The sequence below is a fragment of the Microcaecilia unicolor genome, chromosome 1 (assembly GCF_901765095.1).
Source record: "Microcaecilia unicolor chromosome 1, aMicUni1.1, whole genome shotgun sequence".
In the NCBI taxonomy this organism is placed as follows: domain Eukaryota; kingdom Metazoa; phylum Chordata; class Amphibia; order Gymnophiona; family Siphonopidae; genus Microcaecilia; species Microcaecilia unicolor.
Genome location: NC_044031.1, coordinates 562,264,839 through 562,283,741, shown reverse-complemented (window position 1 = coordinate 562,283,741; position 18,903 = coordinate 562,264,839). Strand labels below are relative to the sequence as shown.

General features: G+C 43.9%; 1 protein-coding gene across 1 annotated transcript in view; it reads left to right on the top strand.

The window, feature by feature from the left end:
* Positions 1 to 18,903, top strand: part of EIF3E (eukaryotic translation initiation factor 3 subunit E) — a 182,601-nt gene that overhangs the window by 110,409 nt on the left and 53,289 nt on the right. Inside the window, exon 8 of the mRNA XM_030218047.1 lies at positions 17,115 to 17,241. Within this exon, the coding sequence (XP_030073907.1) occupies positions 17,115 to 17,241 (127 nt within the window). The remainder of the gene's footprint in view (positions 1 to 17,114; positions 17,242 to 18,903) is intronic.

Here is an 18,903-nt window from a genome sequence, read left to right as displayed (position 1 = left end):
TGCCTTGTTTTCCCTGTCCTTACCCACCAACAGTGGATGCAGGCATATAGGTTAGCCATTTCCCTGCCTTTCCCACTCATCTGAGCCTCCGGGGTCTTCAATACCTCTGCTTTCCTCACAGCTTAAAAAAAAAAAAAAAAGTTGCGTCGCGTTTTTAAACGCAGAGACGCTGGAACAGAAGTTTTTGACCTGATTTTCAGCAGGATCGTAGTTGTACACTAGATCCTTTGAGGTAAGAGTGTTTTCCAACTCCTCCGGGGTGGGCCCGCGATCGGGGCGATTTTGGCGCGAAACCACCATTTTGGATTTTACCGCCGTTTTTCGGCGATGGCTGCGGACAATGTAAAGCGCTGTTCCACTTGTGGCAAGCGCAAATCAGCAGCAGGGCTCTGTAAATCGTGCTGTATTGGCGTAGGAGCCGGCCCGAGCATGGCGAGCGATGTTTCTTCCCGCTCTGAGCTGGCAGCGGGCGCCATTTTGCTTACACCGCATGGCGCGGCCTCCGTGGACACGGAGAGACCTGAGCCGGGTGGGGCACCTCGAGATGAGGTTATTTCAGGAGTGGCTAGCACCGGACAGGATTTGGGTGCCCAGGGTGAGATTTTCTCCCCGGATTTTGTGCTTTTGCTGCATAAAGCATACATGATGAAAAGAGCCCTTCCTCAAAGGTCGCCTGAGGCTCCTCTGATTGCCCCCCCGATGGATTCTGGCCTGGGACTGCCCAGTGAGGCTTTTTTCCTGTATGCTTGGCCTAAAGATAAGCGCAGAAGGGTTAATTCCCCTTCAGATTGTGGTGCACCTTTTTCCCCCCCGTGGTCGGGGTGTGAGGATTCGGAGAACTCTGACAGATGTTCTTGGTCTGAGGAACCAGAGTCAGGTGCGGATTTACCACAGGATCTGGATGATCCCTCCGCGGTGAGGATTTTCCACCGTGATGAGCTGCCAGCGCTTATTTCAGATACCCTGCAGGCCCTCTCGATTGAAGATCCTGACAGTGGCATGGCCTCCTCGGGTAATCCCAGGATGGCTAGTACCAAGAAAGCTGCTCGGGCCTTCCCTTTGCATGACTCCATCCTAGAGCTTGTTTCGGCTCAGTGGGCTGACCCCGAGGGACCTTTGAGAGTTTCCAGGGCTATGGGGCAGTTATACCCTCTGCGTGAGGGACATATGGCTCGTTTTCAAATGCCTACAGTGGATGCCCTAGTCACTGCGGTGACAAAGAGAACTACCCTCCCTGTTGAAGGAGGTGTTGCCCTGAAGGATGTTCAAGACCGTAGGCTGGAAACAGCGTTGAAACGGTCCTTTGAAATTGCAGGTCTCACTGTTCGGGCGTCTGCATGCAGCTGTTATGCTGTGAGAGCCTGCCTAGCTTGGCTGCAACAGGCAGTGGCTCAGCCCGGAGATGGAGCGGAGCCCTTCTTGGATGTGGCTCCGCGGATGGAGGTGGCCTTCTCCTTTCTGGCTGATGCCCTTTATGACCTTGTCAGAGCTTCGGCTAAACAAATGGCAGTAGCAGTAAAAAGGCGGCTCGCCGTCGTCTGTGGCTACGACACTGGGCAGCGGACATGGCCTCTAAGCAAAGGTTGGTGAAGTTGCCTTTTCAAGGACTTCTCCTATTTGGTGAGGAGTTAGAGAAAATTGTGAAAGGCCTGGGTGATCCAAAACCCCAGCGCTTGCCCGAAGATAGGCAGAGGCCTTCCTCTAAGGGCCAGGCGGTCCACTCCTCGTACAGACCTCGCTTCCGTGAAGCTAGAAGGTACCGCCCGGGGCGTTCTGCTGAGTTCACTTCACGTGCCCGTGGTCAGCAGAGGAACTCCTTTCGCTCGGACAAGCGTTCCGCAGCCGGTGGCTCAAGACCAGGAGTTCAGGGGCGACCCTCTCAATGATGGTGCGCCGGCCCTCTCCTCGATGCCTGTCATCGGAGGACGACTTTCCCTCTTTGTCGAGGAGTGGGCCAAGATTTCCTCAGATCAGTGGGTTCTGGACCTGATCAGAGATGGATACAGAATAGAATTCAACGCCCCAGTAAGAGACGTGTTTGTGGAGTCCCGATGCGGTTCTGCCGTCAAACGGGCGGCGGTGGAGGAGACTTTACAAGGTCTGATTCAGTTAGGGGAAGTGACCCCGGTGCCTCCCGCCGAGCAAGGCTGCGGCCGATACTCCATCTACATTGTGGTGCCGCGAAAAGGTGGGTCCTTTCGCCCTATTCTGGACTTAAAAGAAGTGAACAAGTCCCTGAGAGTGCGGCATTTCCACATGGAATCCCTGCGCTCCGTCATTGCGGCGGTTCAGCCAGGAGAGTTTCTCACGTCTCTAGACCTGAAAGAAGCTTACTTGCACATACTGATTTGGCCCCCGCACCAGAAGTTTCTGATGTTTGCGGTGTTGGGAAAACATTTCCAGTTCAGGGCCTTGCCTTTTGGCCTCGCCACAGCTCCCCGAACCTTTTCGAAGGTAATGGTGGTAGTAGCTGCTTTTCTCAGGCGAGAAGGTATCAGGGTTCACCCGTACCTAGACGACTGGCTCATCAGAGCAGACTCTGCAACAGAGAGCTTACAAGCTACAGCCAGAGTGGTCTCAGTACTGCAATCTCTAGGCTGGGTCGTCAATATGGCCAAAAGTCACCTGTCCCCTTCACAATCTCTAGAGTTTTTGGGGGCCAGGTTCAACACAGTCTCAGGCTATGTGTTTCTACCTGAGCTAAGGCGGTGCAAGCTTCAGAATCAGGTCCGTCTGCTCCTGAGGATGCCCTGCCCGCGAGCTTGGGACATTGTCCAGCTGCTGGGATCGATGACAGCCACGATGGAAGTGGTACCCTGGGCGAGAGCGCACCTGAGACCTCTACAGTATTCCCTACTCCGGAGATGGTCTCCTATTTCTCAGGATTACCAATACAGACTTACTTGGCTCCCTGCGGCCCGTCTCAGCATGGAGTGGTGGCTCTCGGACAGCATGCTGCGGCGAGGAATGCCGCTGACGCTCCCCATTTGGTGCCTAGTGGTAACAGATGCCAGCCTGAAGGGCTGGGGCGCACACTGCAAGGGGAAGCATGCCCAGGGTCTATGGACACCCGAGGAGTCGGAGTGGTCCATCAACCGCCTAGAGTTGAAAGCGGTGTTTCAGGTGCTTCTGGCCTTTCAAGTGACCCTGGAAGGATTGGCTGTCAGAGTGATGTCGGACAACACGACAACGGTGGCCTATATAAATCGACAAGGCGGAACAAGGTGCAGAGCACTAGCTGCGCAGGCCGAACTGATTTGCCACTGGGCCGAGCTGCATCTTCAGTGTCTGTCGGCAGCTCATATTGCAGGTCAGAGCAATGTGCAGGCCGATTATCTGAGCAGGCAACAGATCGATCCAGCAGAATGGAATCTGGCAGACGAAGTATTCCTGCAGATCTGTGCCAAATGGGGCAAGCCCGTGATGGATCTAATGGCGACAAGTGCCAATACCAAAGTCCCGTGCTTCTTCAGCAGACGGAGAGATCCTCGCTCGGCGGGGTTGGATGCCTTGGCTCAACCCTGGCCTCCGGGTCTACTTTATGTGTTTCCCCCATGGCCCTTGATAGGGCGCCTGCTCTTGCGGATTCGGCTGCACCCAGGAGAAGTGGTCCTCATCGCCCCGGATTGGCCAAGGAGACCTTGGTATGCAGACCTCCGACAGATGCTCCTGGAGGCTCCTCTGCCGTTACCTCTGGTACCGAACCTGTTGACTCAGGGACCGGTAGCCATGGAGGACGCCGGCCGCTTTGGTCTTACAGCATGGCTATTGAGAGGGCTCAATTGAGGGATAAAGGTTATTCCAATAAAGTTATTTCCACTCTCCTGCAAGCCCGCAAGCGGTCCACTTCTGTGGCTTATGCCAGGATTTGGTGCCTGTTTGAGTCTTGGTGTGCTTCCAGAGCCATTGTTCCAGTGCGGGCTCCTGTCTCGCCGATTCTGGACTTTTTGCAGGAAGGTGTCCAAAAAGGCTTGGCCTATAATTCCCTGCGGGTGCAGGTGGCAGCGTTGGCCTCCCTTCGTGGTAAAGTGGAAGGCGTGTCTTTGGCTGCTCACCCAGATGTGGCACGGTTTCTTAGAGGGGTGCTTCGGCTCCGACCTCCAGTGCGAGCACCCTGTCCAGCTTGGAACCTGGGGCTAGTTTTGAAAACCCTGCAGGCATCTCCTTTTGAGCCGCTTCGGCGAGCATCGGAGAAAGACTTGACACTGAAGGCTGTTTTTCTGGTGGCCATTACCTCGGCGAGACGGGTGTCAGAGCTCCAGGCGCTGTCCTGTAGAGACCCATTTCTGCAATTTTTAGAGTCCGGAGTCACGGTTTGGACCGTGCCTTCCTTTATGCCTAAGGTGGTTTCAGCCTTTCACTTGAACCAGCCTATTTTCTTGCCCTCCTTTCAGAGGAAGAGTTTCCAGAATCTTTTGGGCAGCTGCACCTTTTGGATGTGCGCAGGACTCTGCTGCAGTATCTGCGAGTTACTAACTCTTTCAGGACGTCTGATCATCTGTTTGTTTTGCTATCCGGTTCTCGCAGAGGGTCTCCAGCGTCTAAAGCCACTATTGCCCGCTGGCTCAAAGAAACTATCTTTTCAGCTTATCTGCTGGCCGGCAGGGTTCCGCCTGTAGCCTTTAAGGCACATTCTACTAGAGCGATTTCTTCCTCTTGGTCTGAAACTGGAGCACTCTCTCTTCAAGAGATATGCAGTGCAGCAACATGGGCTTCTAAGCTCTCCTTTGCCCGACATTACAGGCTGGATGTGGCTGCCAGGAGGGATGCGCGTTTTGGTGCACAAGTGCTAGCGCGTGGTGTGGCTTGTTCCCACCCTATCTAGGGATTGCTTTGTTACATCCCATACGTAATGGCTTCATCTGCTTGATGACAAGGAAGGGAAAATTAGGTTCTTACCTTGATAATTTTCTTTCCTTTAGTCATAGCAGATGAAGCCATGAGCCCTCCCTGTATGATTGTCTGTATGCTGTGAATCTTTTTTTCAGGTTCTGTTCTAATTTCCTGAAGTTCCTTCCTTGGGAGAAAGTTGGAAAACAATCTTCAGGATTCATGTTCAGTTTAAATTTAGGAGGATGTGTTCATTCCCTCCAGCATGTTTTTTTTTGGGGGGGATGTGTTGATTCTCTCCAGGAGGCGCGTGTGTTCCCCTCCAGTTCTATAAATAGGAGGATGAGTTCATTCCCTCCAGTGTGTTGGGAGGATGTGTGATTCCCTCCAGGAGGCGCGTGTGTTCCCCTCCACTTATACAATATGGAGGATGAGTTTATTCCCTCCAGGAGGATGTGCATTCCCTCCTTTATGAGTTCATGCCCTTGTGATGGGCCATCGTTCGCTGTGAGGAAAGCTCTTGTGATTCCCATTGCGGTTTGCCATACTGCTTTGGAAGCTTCAAATACTGAAGAGGCAGTGGAGCTAGCTGGCCAAGAGGGCACTGTGAAAGTTTGAGTGCTCTCTATCTCCCCTGCTGGTTGATGGACATAACCCATACGTAATGGCTTCATCTGCTATGACTAAAGGAAAGATAATTACCAAGGTAAGAACCTAATTTTCCCATTCCCATGAATCTACAAATTCCTGTGGAGCCTTTCATAAGGTAGCTTGTCAAATGACTTTTGAAAATCCAAAAACACAATATCAACTGGCTCACCGTTATCCACATTTTTGTTTACCCCTTCAAAGAAATGTAGATTGGTGAGGCAAGATTTCCCTTCACTATATCCATGTTGGCTTTGTCTCATTAAGCCATGCTTTTGAATATGCTCTGTAATTTTGCTCTTTATAATAGTCTCTACCATTTTGCCCAACAGACTTTAAGCTCACTGATCTATAATTTCCCGGATCACCTCTGAAACCTTTTTTAAATATTGGCGTTACATTGGCCACCCTCCAGTCTTCCTGTACCTTGCTTGTTTTTAAAGATAAATTACATATTACTAACAATAGTTCTGCAAGTTCATTTTTCATTTCCATCAGTACTCTGAGATGAATACCATCCAGTCCAGGCAGTCTTCTACTCTTCATTTTGTCAAATTGTGTTATTACAGCTTTCAGGTTTATAAAGATTTCATTCAGTTTCTCTGACTCGTCAGGTTTGAATACCATTTCTGGCACCGGTGTCTCTCCCAAATCTTCCATGGTGAAGACTGAAGGAAAGGATTCATTTAATCTGTCTGCTATGGCTTTGTCTTCCTGAGTGTCCCTTTTACCCCTCGGTATCTAGCGGTCCAACTGCTTTTTTTTATGGCTTCTTGCTTTTAATATACCTAAAAAAAAAAGTTTTTACTCTGTGTGTTTCCCTCCAACGCAATCTTTTTCTCTAAGTTCCTTTTTGCCTTCCTTATCAGCGCTTTGCATTTGACTTGCCTTATGCTGTTTATTATTTTCAGTTGGATCCTTCTTCCATTTTCTGAAGGATTTTCTTTTAGCTCTAATACCTTCCTTCACCTCACTTTTTAACCATGCCAGCTGTCGCTTGACCTTCCTTCCTCCTTTTTAAATACATGGAATATAACTAGCTTGGGCTTCCAAGATGGTATTTTTGAACAGCATCCATGCCTGAAGTAAATTTTTGACCTTCACAGCTGCTCCTCTAAGTTTCTTTTTCACTGTTCCTCTCATTTCATCATAGTCTCCCTTTTGAAAGTTAAGTGGCCCCAGCACCATTACCTCCTGCACCAGATCATCCACTAAAGACTAGGTCTAGAATTTTTCCTCCTCTTGTTGGCTCCTTTACCAGCTGCTTCATAAAGCAGTCCTTGATTTTGTCAAGGAATTTTACCTCCCTAGCATGCCCTGATGTTACATTTACCCAGTCAGTATTGGGGTAATTTAAATTATCCATTATTATTGTGTTCCCCAGTTTTAGCCTCCCTAATTTCTGATAGCATTTCTACATCTGTCTGTTCTTCCAGGCCAGGTGGATGGTAGTATACTACTATCAATATACTTTTCCCCTTTCGATATGGAATTTTAATCCATAGGGATTCCAAGATGTTTTGTTTTCTGCAGAATTTTTAATCTGTTTGATTCACAGCCCTCCTTAACATACAATTCTACCCCTCCACCAATTCGATCCACTCTTATCACTACGATATAATATGTACCCTGGTATGACAGTGTCCCACTGGTTATCCTGTTTCCACCAGGAGGTGTATTTTCAAGGCGCTTAGACTTACAAAGTTCCATAGTAACCTATGGAACTTTGTAAGTCTAAATGCTTTGAAAACAAGCCCCCTTGTAGCAGTGTAATATTTTCTAACTCTTTCATCTTATTTCTTATGCTTCTTACCATCGAATATGGACATTTCAAACTGTTCGTTGTTCATATTTACATCTTGCTTAGCAGTTGACCGTGATAATTTGCAATCTTTTGTCTGCTTTTTATTTAAAGACACCTGGAGGCATATTTTCAAAGCACTTAGCCTTCCAAAGTTCCATAGAAACCTATGGAACTTTGGAAGGCTAAGTGCTTTGAAATATGCCTACTGGTCTACTATGGTCTCTATTGCAGAGTAGCCTAGTGGTTAGTGCAGCAGATTTTGATCCTGGGGAACTGAGTTTGATTCCCACTGCAGCTGCTTGTGACTCTGGGCAAGTCACTTAACCCTCCATTGCCCCAGGTAAAAAATAAGTACCTGTATATATGTAAACCACTTTTAATGTAGTTGCAAAATACCACAGAAAGGCGGTATATCAAGTCCCATTTCCCTTCCCTTTCCCTTGCTTTCAGGATACCCTATTGTATTGCTCTAAAAGTACAGCCTGCTTACTTTATCACTACAGACTGCTCAGAGAATAACTTACTGCAGATTCTTTTGGATTCATATTGGATAAATGAGACTTTTTATTAGAGGTGGATTCACCTCAAAGTGGAGCATGTATAAGTCATTATTGTCTGAAATACACAATGATAAAGATATATACACAATGATTAAGATATATACCTAATAAAGAAATACCTATCTGTAGTTAAAAAGAAACAGTCATTACATCACTGGTCATTAATTACTACATCCAAACAAAACAAGGAGTCTCCTGACCAGGAAAAGCAATAATCATTATATCACTGGTCATTAATTACTACATCCAGGTTTCCTTATCAGCGAAGCTAGGAGTTCCTTGACCAGGAGACTAAAGAAAGATACATACATCACTGCTCATTACATCATCCAGGCTTTTTACATCAGCTGAGAGAAGCCCCTTTTTCTGCGAAGCTGGAGTCTTGTGACCAGGAAAAGGTCCTTCTGTGCAGTGCGTCCACCCACAGATGAGCTTCTGACTTCACTGTTCAAAGCTCCCCTTTTTATTAGGCTTTTCAGAGCCATGGAAAATTACAAAGATGTGCAAGAGAATGTAGTCACATGCTCTTGGTTTCAAGTAAACATGCCACTGCACAGATGGCTTACCTCTTGACCCTTAAAAATGCTCCACTTCCCTTTTGCACCAAATAAATCAGAGATTTGACTTCATCTTGTTTTGCAAGGAAAAATTGGCTTTGGTCAGAAAACAGGAACTTCAAAGTAGACTGTCGGTTTAGAGCAGAATTGAAAAACAATCTTTAAAATCTTTTAAATATTCCATTATACCTATCTTCCCTGTTTTGGTGATATCTTTGAAAGATACCTTGTTCTGAACCATGTGCTTTTGAACGACTGTTGGCATTCCCCCAGTTTCTAGTATGCAGTACTCTGACAGCTCATTAGACAGTTAAATAGATGCAGTAACTTTTTCTGCCTGGCTGTTCTTCTTGTCATTATATTTTATTTCTAAAGCATCTTCTAACTTAAGAATTCAAAATGAGATCAAGACCTTAAATTCTACAACTGCTAGACTAGTTGATAGTACAATAGAGTTAACATCTGTAAAAGACACATTTTAAGATGAAAGCCTAATAAGTCCAGGAATATAATAATTCATTTGCTAAATAAAGCACATATAGGTTAAAAGCATAAAGAGTACTACAGTAATTTAAATGACAGAGAACAGTTTTGCTGCGTTATATAATTTTTTTTAAAGACTAGGGAGCGTAGCTTGAGAAATGGGCTTATTTTAAATTCTAATCCTAATGTTGCTTCACAGAGTCATGTTTAATAGCTTTCTGAAGGCTAGTGGCTTGAGGCTAATGTAATGTTGGAACTGATCCAGTGAAGATTTTCATTGGTGCTTGTGAAACTGTGCTCCATAGGTATAAGTTATGAGAAAAGAAATGTCATACCAGTTTAGACTGAAGGTCCATAGGAGGGTAGTGTTCTATTGTGGATTAAAAACTGGTTAAAAGATAGAAAACAGAGAGTAGGGTTAAATGGTCAGTATTCTCAATGGAGAAGGGTAGTTAGTGGGGTTCCCCAGGGGTCTAGATTGAAAGCCCACCTCTTTAACATTGCTTTTGACTTGTAACCACTTGTATCCACTCGCCTCCACCTACCCTCCTCTCCTCTTTCCTCTACACATTAATTGATTTGTTTGCTTTATTTTTTGTCTACTAGATTGTAAGCTCTTTGAGCAGGGACTGTCTTTCTTCTATGTTTGTGCAACGTTGCGTACGCTTTGTAGCGCTATAGAAATGCTAAATAGTAGTAGTAGTAGGGTGTGTGCTGGGACCGCTGCTTTTTAACATATTTATAAATGACCTAGAGATGGGCGTAACTAGTGAGGTAATTAAATTTGGTGATGACACAAAGTTATTCAAAGTAGTTACATCGTGGGTGGATTGTGATAAATTACAAGAGGACCTTACGAGACTGGGAGACTGGGCGTCTAAATGGCAGATGACGTTTAATGTGAGCAAGTGCAAAGTGATGTATGTGGGAAAGAGGAACCCGAATTATAGCTACGTCATGCAAGGTTCCACATTAGGAGTCACAGACCGAGAAAGGGATCTAGGTGTCGTCGTTGATGATGATACATTGAAACCTTCTGCTCAGTGTGCTGCTGCGGCTCGGAAAGCAAATAGAATGTTAGGTATTATTAGGAAAGAAATGGAAAACAAAAATGAGGATGTTATAATGCCTTTGTATCACAGCATGGTGCGACCGCACCTCGAATATTGTGTTCAATTCTGGTCGCCGTATCTCAAAAAAGATATAGTGGAATTAGAAAAGGTGCAGAGAAGGGCGACGAAAATGATAAAGGGGATGGGACGACTTCCCTATGAGGAAAGGCTAAAGCGGCTAGGGCTCTTCAGCTTGGAGAAAAGGCGGCTGAGGGGAGATATGATAGAGGTCTATAAAATAATGAGTGGAGTGGAACGGGTAGATGTGAAGCATCTGTTTACACTTTCCAAAAATACTAGGACTAGGGGGCATGCGATGAAGCTACAATGTAGTAAATTTAAAACGAATCAGAGAATATCTTTCTTCACTCAACATGTAATTAAACTCTGGAATTCTTTGCCAGAGAATGTGGTAAAGGCAGTTAGCGGATTTAAAAAAGGTTTGGACGACTTCCTAAAGAAAAAGTCCATGGACCATTATTAAATGGATTTGGGGAAAATCCACTATTTCTGGGATAAGCAGTATAGAATGTTTTGTACTTTTTTGGGATCTTGCCAGGTATTTGTGACCTGGATTGGCCACTGTTGGAATTAGGATGCTGGGTTGATGGACCTTTGTTCTTTCCCAGTATGGCCATACTTATGTACTTATTTAAGTCCAGTGTCTTGTTTCCAACAAGATCCAGTTCAGATCACAGCTGATATGGCAGGGGTCCCAAAAAGTAGCTAGATTACATACTGCCTACCCCCAGGGATATTGCCAAACCACTTTGGCCCAACTCTGCTCTCTTTACAAATAGTCCAAACTGATACAAAATAGCAGAGAATGTTGAACGAGTCAGCTTTGTAAATTAACTATGTGAGGTGGAGTCTCATATAACCAACACGGCTATTTTCATTTCACTCCACAGTGAATCTTTGCTCATGTATGTATTTTAATCATAGACTCATCCCCCACTTACCTATATCTCTTTCACATACTTCGTGAACATACATATAGTTACAGCTCCTTAGTTACTTTCATAATGACTTATTAAGCACACGACACTTATCTGTGCAAATTGGTGAGCTCTTACACCCCGACAGGTGCCTGTTTCGCTCTGCTTTGTCATGGGGGAGTATCACCAAATCTGTTAGAAAGTATGGAGTCAACCTCTATATCGCTTAATCGCTTCCTCATTTGTCTACTAAAAAATGCTCCTGGCTTACCAGCTTACTGACTGCAGTGTCTGTGTGTGCCATATCTCTTACCCTTCAAAATGGCGATGGCGTTCTTTTAACATTACAGAACCGGAAACAGCTGTGCAGTGTTTCTGCTCTGGCCACCCCATTAGAAGAAACAACCCCAATGGACATACGTATTCAGCCCCTTAGGTTCTACTGTGTCCAACTGAAAAATCCAAAATGTTTCACGTTGTAATATCTTTCTATTGAACTCGCCTCCTCTGGTGGAAGGAAAGACCTGCTCGATTACCATACATTTGAGGTTATCTGCCGTATGGTTTTTCGCCACACAGTGCTGGACTAGAGAGGCTCCTAAATTGTGGGCCGATATATGCGAACGGTGTTCAATCATTCTCTCATGTAAAGATCTCGTGGACTTCCCTATGTAAAGTTTTTCACAGGGACATCTGATGTAGTAGATGACGCCCACCGACCGGCAAGTGGTGTTGCCTCTCAGCTTGTATAACTTGCCTTCATTTGAAAAACTTGTTCCTTCTATTGTTACTGGGCATGTCTTACAGTGTGTTTTCATACATTTATAGTGACCCAATCGAGCTGCCTCTTGTCTTCCTCTGGCCACACTTGGAATTTCAGGTAATAGGGCTGCGCTAAGTATTTCCTTCAAATTTCTGTAGCGCGAGAAAGCAGTTCTTACATTGTGATCAGTAAACAGGGGATGCGATCTTATTATATCCCAGTGATGTTTGATAATCCCCGCTATTGCTTCACCGGGGGTAAATTTCATCATGAACATCATTGTGTGATCGTCTGGTTCTTGTCGTTGTCTCTCCTGCAGCAACAGATCTCTAGTATTGTATCTTGCCCTTGTATATGCACGTTTCACAACTTTGTGCAGATAGTTCCTTTGTAATAATCCCCCAGGGATAAGCAGTGACTTTTACAAAGTCTATCTTAATAAAGGTTTATGGACTTTTCTTCCAAGATCTTGTCCAAAACATTTTAAATCCAGCCATGCCAACTGCTTTCCAACTTCCTGCAACAAATTCCGGGCTTAATTACGCATTTAGTGAAAATGTTTCTCTGATTTGTTTTAATTGTACTATTCCCAAGATTCTATAAAAGTCACTCAAATTTGGGCATGGATTTTATATTTACACGCAAACTAATTAGTTAATGAGCTGTTATTTATGTTAATTGGCACTATTTAGGTTTGTGCATGGATCTGCCTGCACGCTATTCTATAACACTGCAGGCCTAAATTCTCTCATACAGCTCAAGAGGCATGGCCATGGAAGGGGAGTAGGTGGGTCAGGAGCATTCTGAAAATTTAGGTGCAGTGTTAACAGAATATTGGTTGTTACATGTCCAACTTGTTCACCAGGATTTACACCAGGTTTCAGCAGGCACAAGTCTTCACTTCCAAAGTTCATCACAAGAATCTGCGCTAAATGCATTTCTATAAATGGCGCTCAGCCCAAAGCGCTCTTTATAGAATAAAGTGCTTAGTGTGGATTCTTCCTGGCACCTAAATTTGGGTCCCATTTACTGAATCTGTCCCTTAATCTCTTTATGGTATGTCCTCTAGTTTATGTACTTTTTGAAAGAGTAAACTACTTCACATTTACCTGTTTTACTCCACTGTCATAATTGCCATCAGCTATTCCTCACAGTGGAGGTGTTCCATCACCTTTATCATTTTAGTTGCTCTTCTCTGTATCTTTTGTGGAGGAGGAAGATCCAGGATCATTGTAAAGAAGTATTTCTTAACTCAAAGAGTAGTGCATGGAATATAGCACCCTGTGGGGGGAAAAAATATTAGGGGCATTTAGGAAAACATGGTGAAACAAGGATAAAGCTGAAAGATAAGGACCAAGAGTATGCAGTTAAAAGCAGGGCTGTATCGAATATTTTATTCCATTTGACCCCAAATACATTATTTGTATTTGACCAAAGAGTGATTTAAATTCAAATACAAATAATCCAGTGCTTTACTGTGCTAAATCCTACTAAAATAAAAACTTGATCTATGATTTCACGTTGCACCTTTTATTATTTGTTATGTTAAAGCTCAAGGCCCATTATTTGTATTCGGCCGAATAGTAAAATATGATATTCAGTATAGCTCTAACTAAGATGAATCTTCAGTTGGCCAACTTGACAGTTGACATACATCATTTTTGCTGGCATATAGTTGGCCCACTCAGGGGCCAAAGTAATGAAGTTCAGGAGGCTTAGCGTACAGCTTACATGAGTTTTGCATGGTTATGGTCACCTATGCAGAAAGGAGATTAGTGCAGAAGAACATTGTGGGTAAAGACATCAGCACACAGCTTATTTAATTCCAGTGATAATGAAGACTTTAGCTGTTAAGCCTGGATGTAAAGCGTGCATACAACCCAAAGATTTAGTTTTCTAATGCTGGTAATTTGGGGGTATAGTCTGATTGCATTTCTGTGGCTAGCATTAGTGAGCGTTTTGTTCCAATTTATTTTCTTGTGCCTACATTTACTTATCTGCAACTTTTTTTCTTGTTTTAGAAGGGGTGTACATAAGTAATGCCATACTGGGAAAAGACCAAGGGTCCATCGAGCCCAGCATCCTGTCCACGACAGCGGCCAATCCAGGCCAAGGGCACCTGGCAAGCTTCCCAAACGTACAAACATTCTATACATGTTATTCCTGGAATTTTGGATTTTTCCAAGTCCGTTTAGTAGTGGTTTATGGACTTGTCCTTTAGGAAACCGTCCAACCCCTTTTTAAACTCTGCTAAGCTAACCGCCTTCACCACTTTCTCCGGCAATGAATTCCAGAGTTTAATTACACGTTGGGTGAAGAAAATTTTTCTCCGATTTGTTTTAAATTTACTACACTGTAGTTTCATCGCACGCCCCCTAGTCCTAGTATTTTTGGAAAGCGTGAACAGACGCTTCACATCCACCTGTTCCACTCCACTCATTATTTTATATACCTCTATCATGTCTCCCCTCAGCCGTCTCTTCTCCAAGCTGTATAGCCCTAGCCTCCTTAGTCTTTCTTCATAGGGAAGTCGTCTCATCCCCGCTATCATTTTAGTCGCCCTTCGCTGCACCTTTTCCAATTCTACTATATCTTTCTTGACATGCGGCGACCAGAATTGAACACAATACTCAAGGTGCGGTCGCACCATGGAGCGATACAACGGCATTATAACATCCTCACACCTGTTTCCATACCTTTCCTAATAATACCCAACATTCTATTCGCTTTCTTAGCCGCAGCAGCACACTGAGCAGAAGGTTTCAGTGTGTTATCGACGACGACACCCAGATCCCTTTCTTGGTCCGTAACTCCTAACGTGGAACCTTGCATGACGAAGCTATAATTCGGGTTCTTTTTTCCCACATGCATCACCTTGCACTTGCTCACATTAAACATCATCTGCCATTTAGCCGCCCAGTCTCCCAGTCTCGTAAGGTCCTCTTGTAATTTTTCACAATCCTGTCGCGATTTAACGACTTTGAATAACTTTGTGTCATCAGCAAATTAATTACCTCGCTAGTTAAATCATTTATAAATATATTAAAGAGCAGCGGTCCTAGCACAGACCCCTGAGGAACCCCACTAACTACCCTTCTCCATTGTGAATACTGCCCATTTAACCCCACTCTCTGTTTCCTATCCTTCAACCAGTTTTTAATCCACAGTAGGACATTTCCTTATATCCCATGACCCTCCAATTTCCTCTGTAGTCTTTCATATGAGGTACCTTGTCAAACGCCTTTTGAAAATCCAGATACACAATATCAACCGACTCCCCTTTGTCCACATGTTTGTTCACTCCTTCAAAGAATTGAAGTAAATTGGTCAGGCAAGATTTCCCCACACAAAAGCCATGCTGACTTGGTCTCAGTAATCCATGTCCTCGGATGTGCTCTGTAATTTTGTTTTTAATAATAGCCTCTACCATTTTCCCCGGCACCGACGTCAGACTCACCGGTCTATAATTTCCCGGATCTCCCCTGGAGCCTTTTTTAAAAATGGGCGTTACATTGGCCACCCTCCAATCTTCTGGTACCACGCTCGATTTTAAGGATAAGTTGCATATCACTAGCAGTAGCTCCGCAAGCTTGTTTTTCAGTTCTATCAGTACTCTAGGATGAATACCATCCGGTCCAGGAGATTTGCTACTCTTCAGTTTGCCGAACTCATCCGCTTGAAATACCACTTCCGACACCGGTATCCCACCCAAATCTTCCTCAGTGAAGACCGAAGCAAAGAATTCATTCAGTCTCTCCGCTACGTCTTTGTCTTCCTTGATCGCCCCTTTTACCCCTCGGTCATCCAGCGGCCCAACCGATTCTTTTGCCGGCTTCCTGCTTTTAATATACCAAAAAAAATTTGTACTATATTTTTTTGCCTCTAATGCTATCTTTTTTTCATACTCCCTCTTGGCCTTCTTAATCTGCGCCTTGCATTTGCTTTGACACTCCTTATGCTGTTTCTTGTTATTTTCAGACGGTTCCTTCTTCCATTTTCTGAAGGCGTTTTTTTAGCCCTAATAGCTTCCTTCACCTCACTTTTCATCCAGGCCAGGTGTCTTTTGGACTTCCGTCTTTCTTTTCTAATTCGCGGAATATGTATGGCCTGGGCCTCCAGGATGGTATTTTTGAACAGCGTCCACGCCTGTTGTACAGTTTTTACTCTCTCAGTTGCCCCCCTAAGTTTTTTTTTTTTTACCGTTCTTCTCATTTTAATCATAGTCTCCTTTTTTAAAGTTAAACGCTAACGTATTTGACTTTCTGTGTACAGTTACTTCAAGGTCGATGTCAAAACTGATCATATTATGGTCACTGTTATCAAGCGGCCCCAGTACCATAACGTCCCTCACCAGATCATGCGCTCCACTAAGGACCAAGTCTAGAATTTTTCCTTCTCTCGTCGGCTCCTGCACCAGTTGCTCCATAAAGCTGTCCTTGATTTCATCAAGGAATTATATCTCTGTAGCGTGTCCCGATGTTACATTTACCCAGTCTATATTTGGATAATTGAAGTCACCCATTATTGTCACATTGCCCATTTTGTTCGCGTCTCTGATTTCTTTTATCATTTCTGTGTCTACCTGCTCATCCTGGCGAGGCGGACGGTAGTACACTCCTATCACCATTTTTTTCCCTTTTATACATGGAATTTCAACCCACAGTGATTCAAAGGTGTGATTTGTGTCCTGCTGAATTTGTAATCTATCCGAGTCAAGGCTCTCGTTAATATACAATGCTACCCCTGGTGGACAAATTAAAAGAAAATAGTGGCAGAGAGAGGAGATGCTGAGGTGATTATCTTACAGGGAATGTGCCATGGCAAGTGCTTTGCACTGCAATGTAGTTGATCCCTGGTTTGATCCACAGATTGGATCTTCCTCTCTCCAGTTCAGCTCTGGTTTGGAGTACTACAGAGAGAGCATTCACAGTCCCTGTGGAGGAGAGACCCTTCATCATTGCTTAAGAATAGCACCTCTAGTGGCTGGATTCAGAGCTTATGAATGCAGGGTTTCAGGAGCCCTGGTTCATGGCCTCTGGCTCATCCTCATCACTATAATGACCTACTAGGTGTCTTGGAGAGCAGGCAGAGGTGTGATGGTGGTGGAGGGAATTAAATTGTGGAAAAATCCCTGCGTAGTTACAAATGAAGGCTCGTATCACGAGATCCTCACTTTGATTTGAAATGAAAGCTCAAAGAAGAGGGAAGGAACGGCAGAGTTAAATTGGATGGAAACCATGTTGAAAATAAATTCAAATTTATGCTAAGATTGGGAAACAAAATTTTTTAAAATTTGATAATAACTAGAATGTTAAAACACATCTTATCAATGATTTTTCTTTTACATTTATACATAGTTAATTACCATTATCAGGAAATATATGACTGTGTGAGAATTGAAATATTTTGTTTTCTTCAGGTATTTGAATGCCATTCAGACCATGTGCCCACATATTCTTCGTTATCTGACTACAGCTGTCATCACTAATAAGGATGTTAGAAAACGGAGACAGGTTCTTAAAGATTTAGTCAAGGTTATCCAACAGGTAAGAACACTAGAATTGAAACTCACTTTATCATCTTCTCTCTCTTGTAATTTTGTTGTTGATGTTTTAAGTGTTTCGATATTTGACAGGATGACCCAAACACCGAACAGTGCTACAAAGGCTGCACTGGACTCAAGTTTTGTCAATTAGTTGCCATGTGGCCATCCAGAGGTAGTGACATTAATGCTGCTTTGGTAACCCTTTAAATGTTTTTCTCTACAAATTGACTTTTGAAACTAAATCATGGCATAGAACTCTTTAGTTGTTGTACCAGTGCTTTTTCATGATCTGAAAAGCAAGTTTTCTCAAAGGCGGACTCTCTCATTGACTTCTCCTGCCAGTATAATGCCTGTTGGATGTAGCTGCCTTCCTAATACCAAGACACTGAAGTCTACCTCTTGCATGATACTATGATGATTGCAGATTTATAAAAACAAGCCTAATGCTGTACCTGAAGATAATAATATCAAAAAATCCTTCAGTCTGTGGTACAATAATTGACACTAAATATCTAAACCAGGACACAAGTTGCCCTATCCAAAACTGTTCAAACACAAATTCACAGCAATGGTTTACCAAAAATATATACTTTTTTTCAAAAGATTTTTTTGTGACTACCCTCAGACATTCCACCTATCGTTGCATATGATAATATCGCTACTTGGTGGGTCAGCACATCTTTCATCGGGTAATCTTTTATGTGAATATTTTAGTGCTCCTCAGGTGATGTCTAACTTGCCTTTCACCTGCTTAATCATAATCAATGTGGTTATTTGTGACTAAAAACTAGTAACCAATGCTGTTACTTCTAATTAATAATTCTCAAGCACTTATCTTATAGTCCATGGAAGTTCCAACTTGTAGAATCAAGAATTATTCAGTAGCCTCCCCCCTACAAAAGACGCCTGACGCCGCAGGTATCAAAATGTTTCCTCAGGGACTCGGGTGTAAGGCATTTCACCAGCAGCGTTACTTCTTGCTGCTAACTTCCTTCCGTCTCATTTCAACCTCAGTACTATCATTTGAAAGGCAACTCTCTTATACGCATAGGTCTTCAATGGAAGTCTGGCTCCTCATTATAACGTTGCAGAAAACAAATATGCCAGGTTCTTTGCAAGCCAGTACATCGGCAGAAACCAATTCTGTTAACACACCTGAGGAAACCTCATCTAAAGCACTGCTGTTAAGTGAAAAACCCCAGATCTAGTGATAGGAAATCTGGAATGTCACTTGCACATATGATTTAAGAATGTTAGCACACCATGTCAGACAGGAAACAAATGCACTGAAATGGAAGCAGCTTGAAGTTCCAGTCCACCAACACTTCCGGGTAATTCCTGGAAGGTACACAACACAATCCCAGCCACCTTCATCCTGACACACCAAGCAGCGATGTTATCATATGCAGCGATAGGTGGAATGTCCATCTATAGTCAAAAACAGCTAAGCGAGAGAGAGAGAGAATCACAGCCAAGCTTAGAATTCAGTGAGGCTTGCCGCTTAATTGCCACTCACTATATCACTGTATACATCATGTCCTACTCTCTGTGTACCGGCTGTATTTTTTTGTGAGCAAACAAAAACCCTATATAACGTGAAAATAGTTACCAAAATTTTCTTTAACTATACAGCAAACTTAGTACTACAATAGGACCCTAAAGT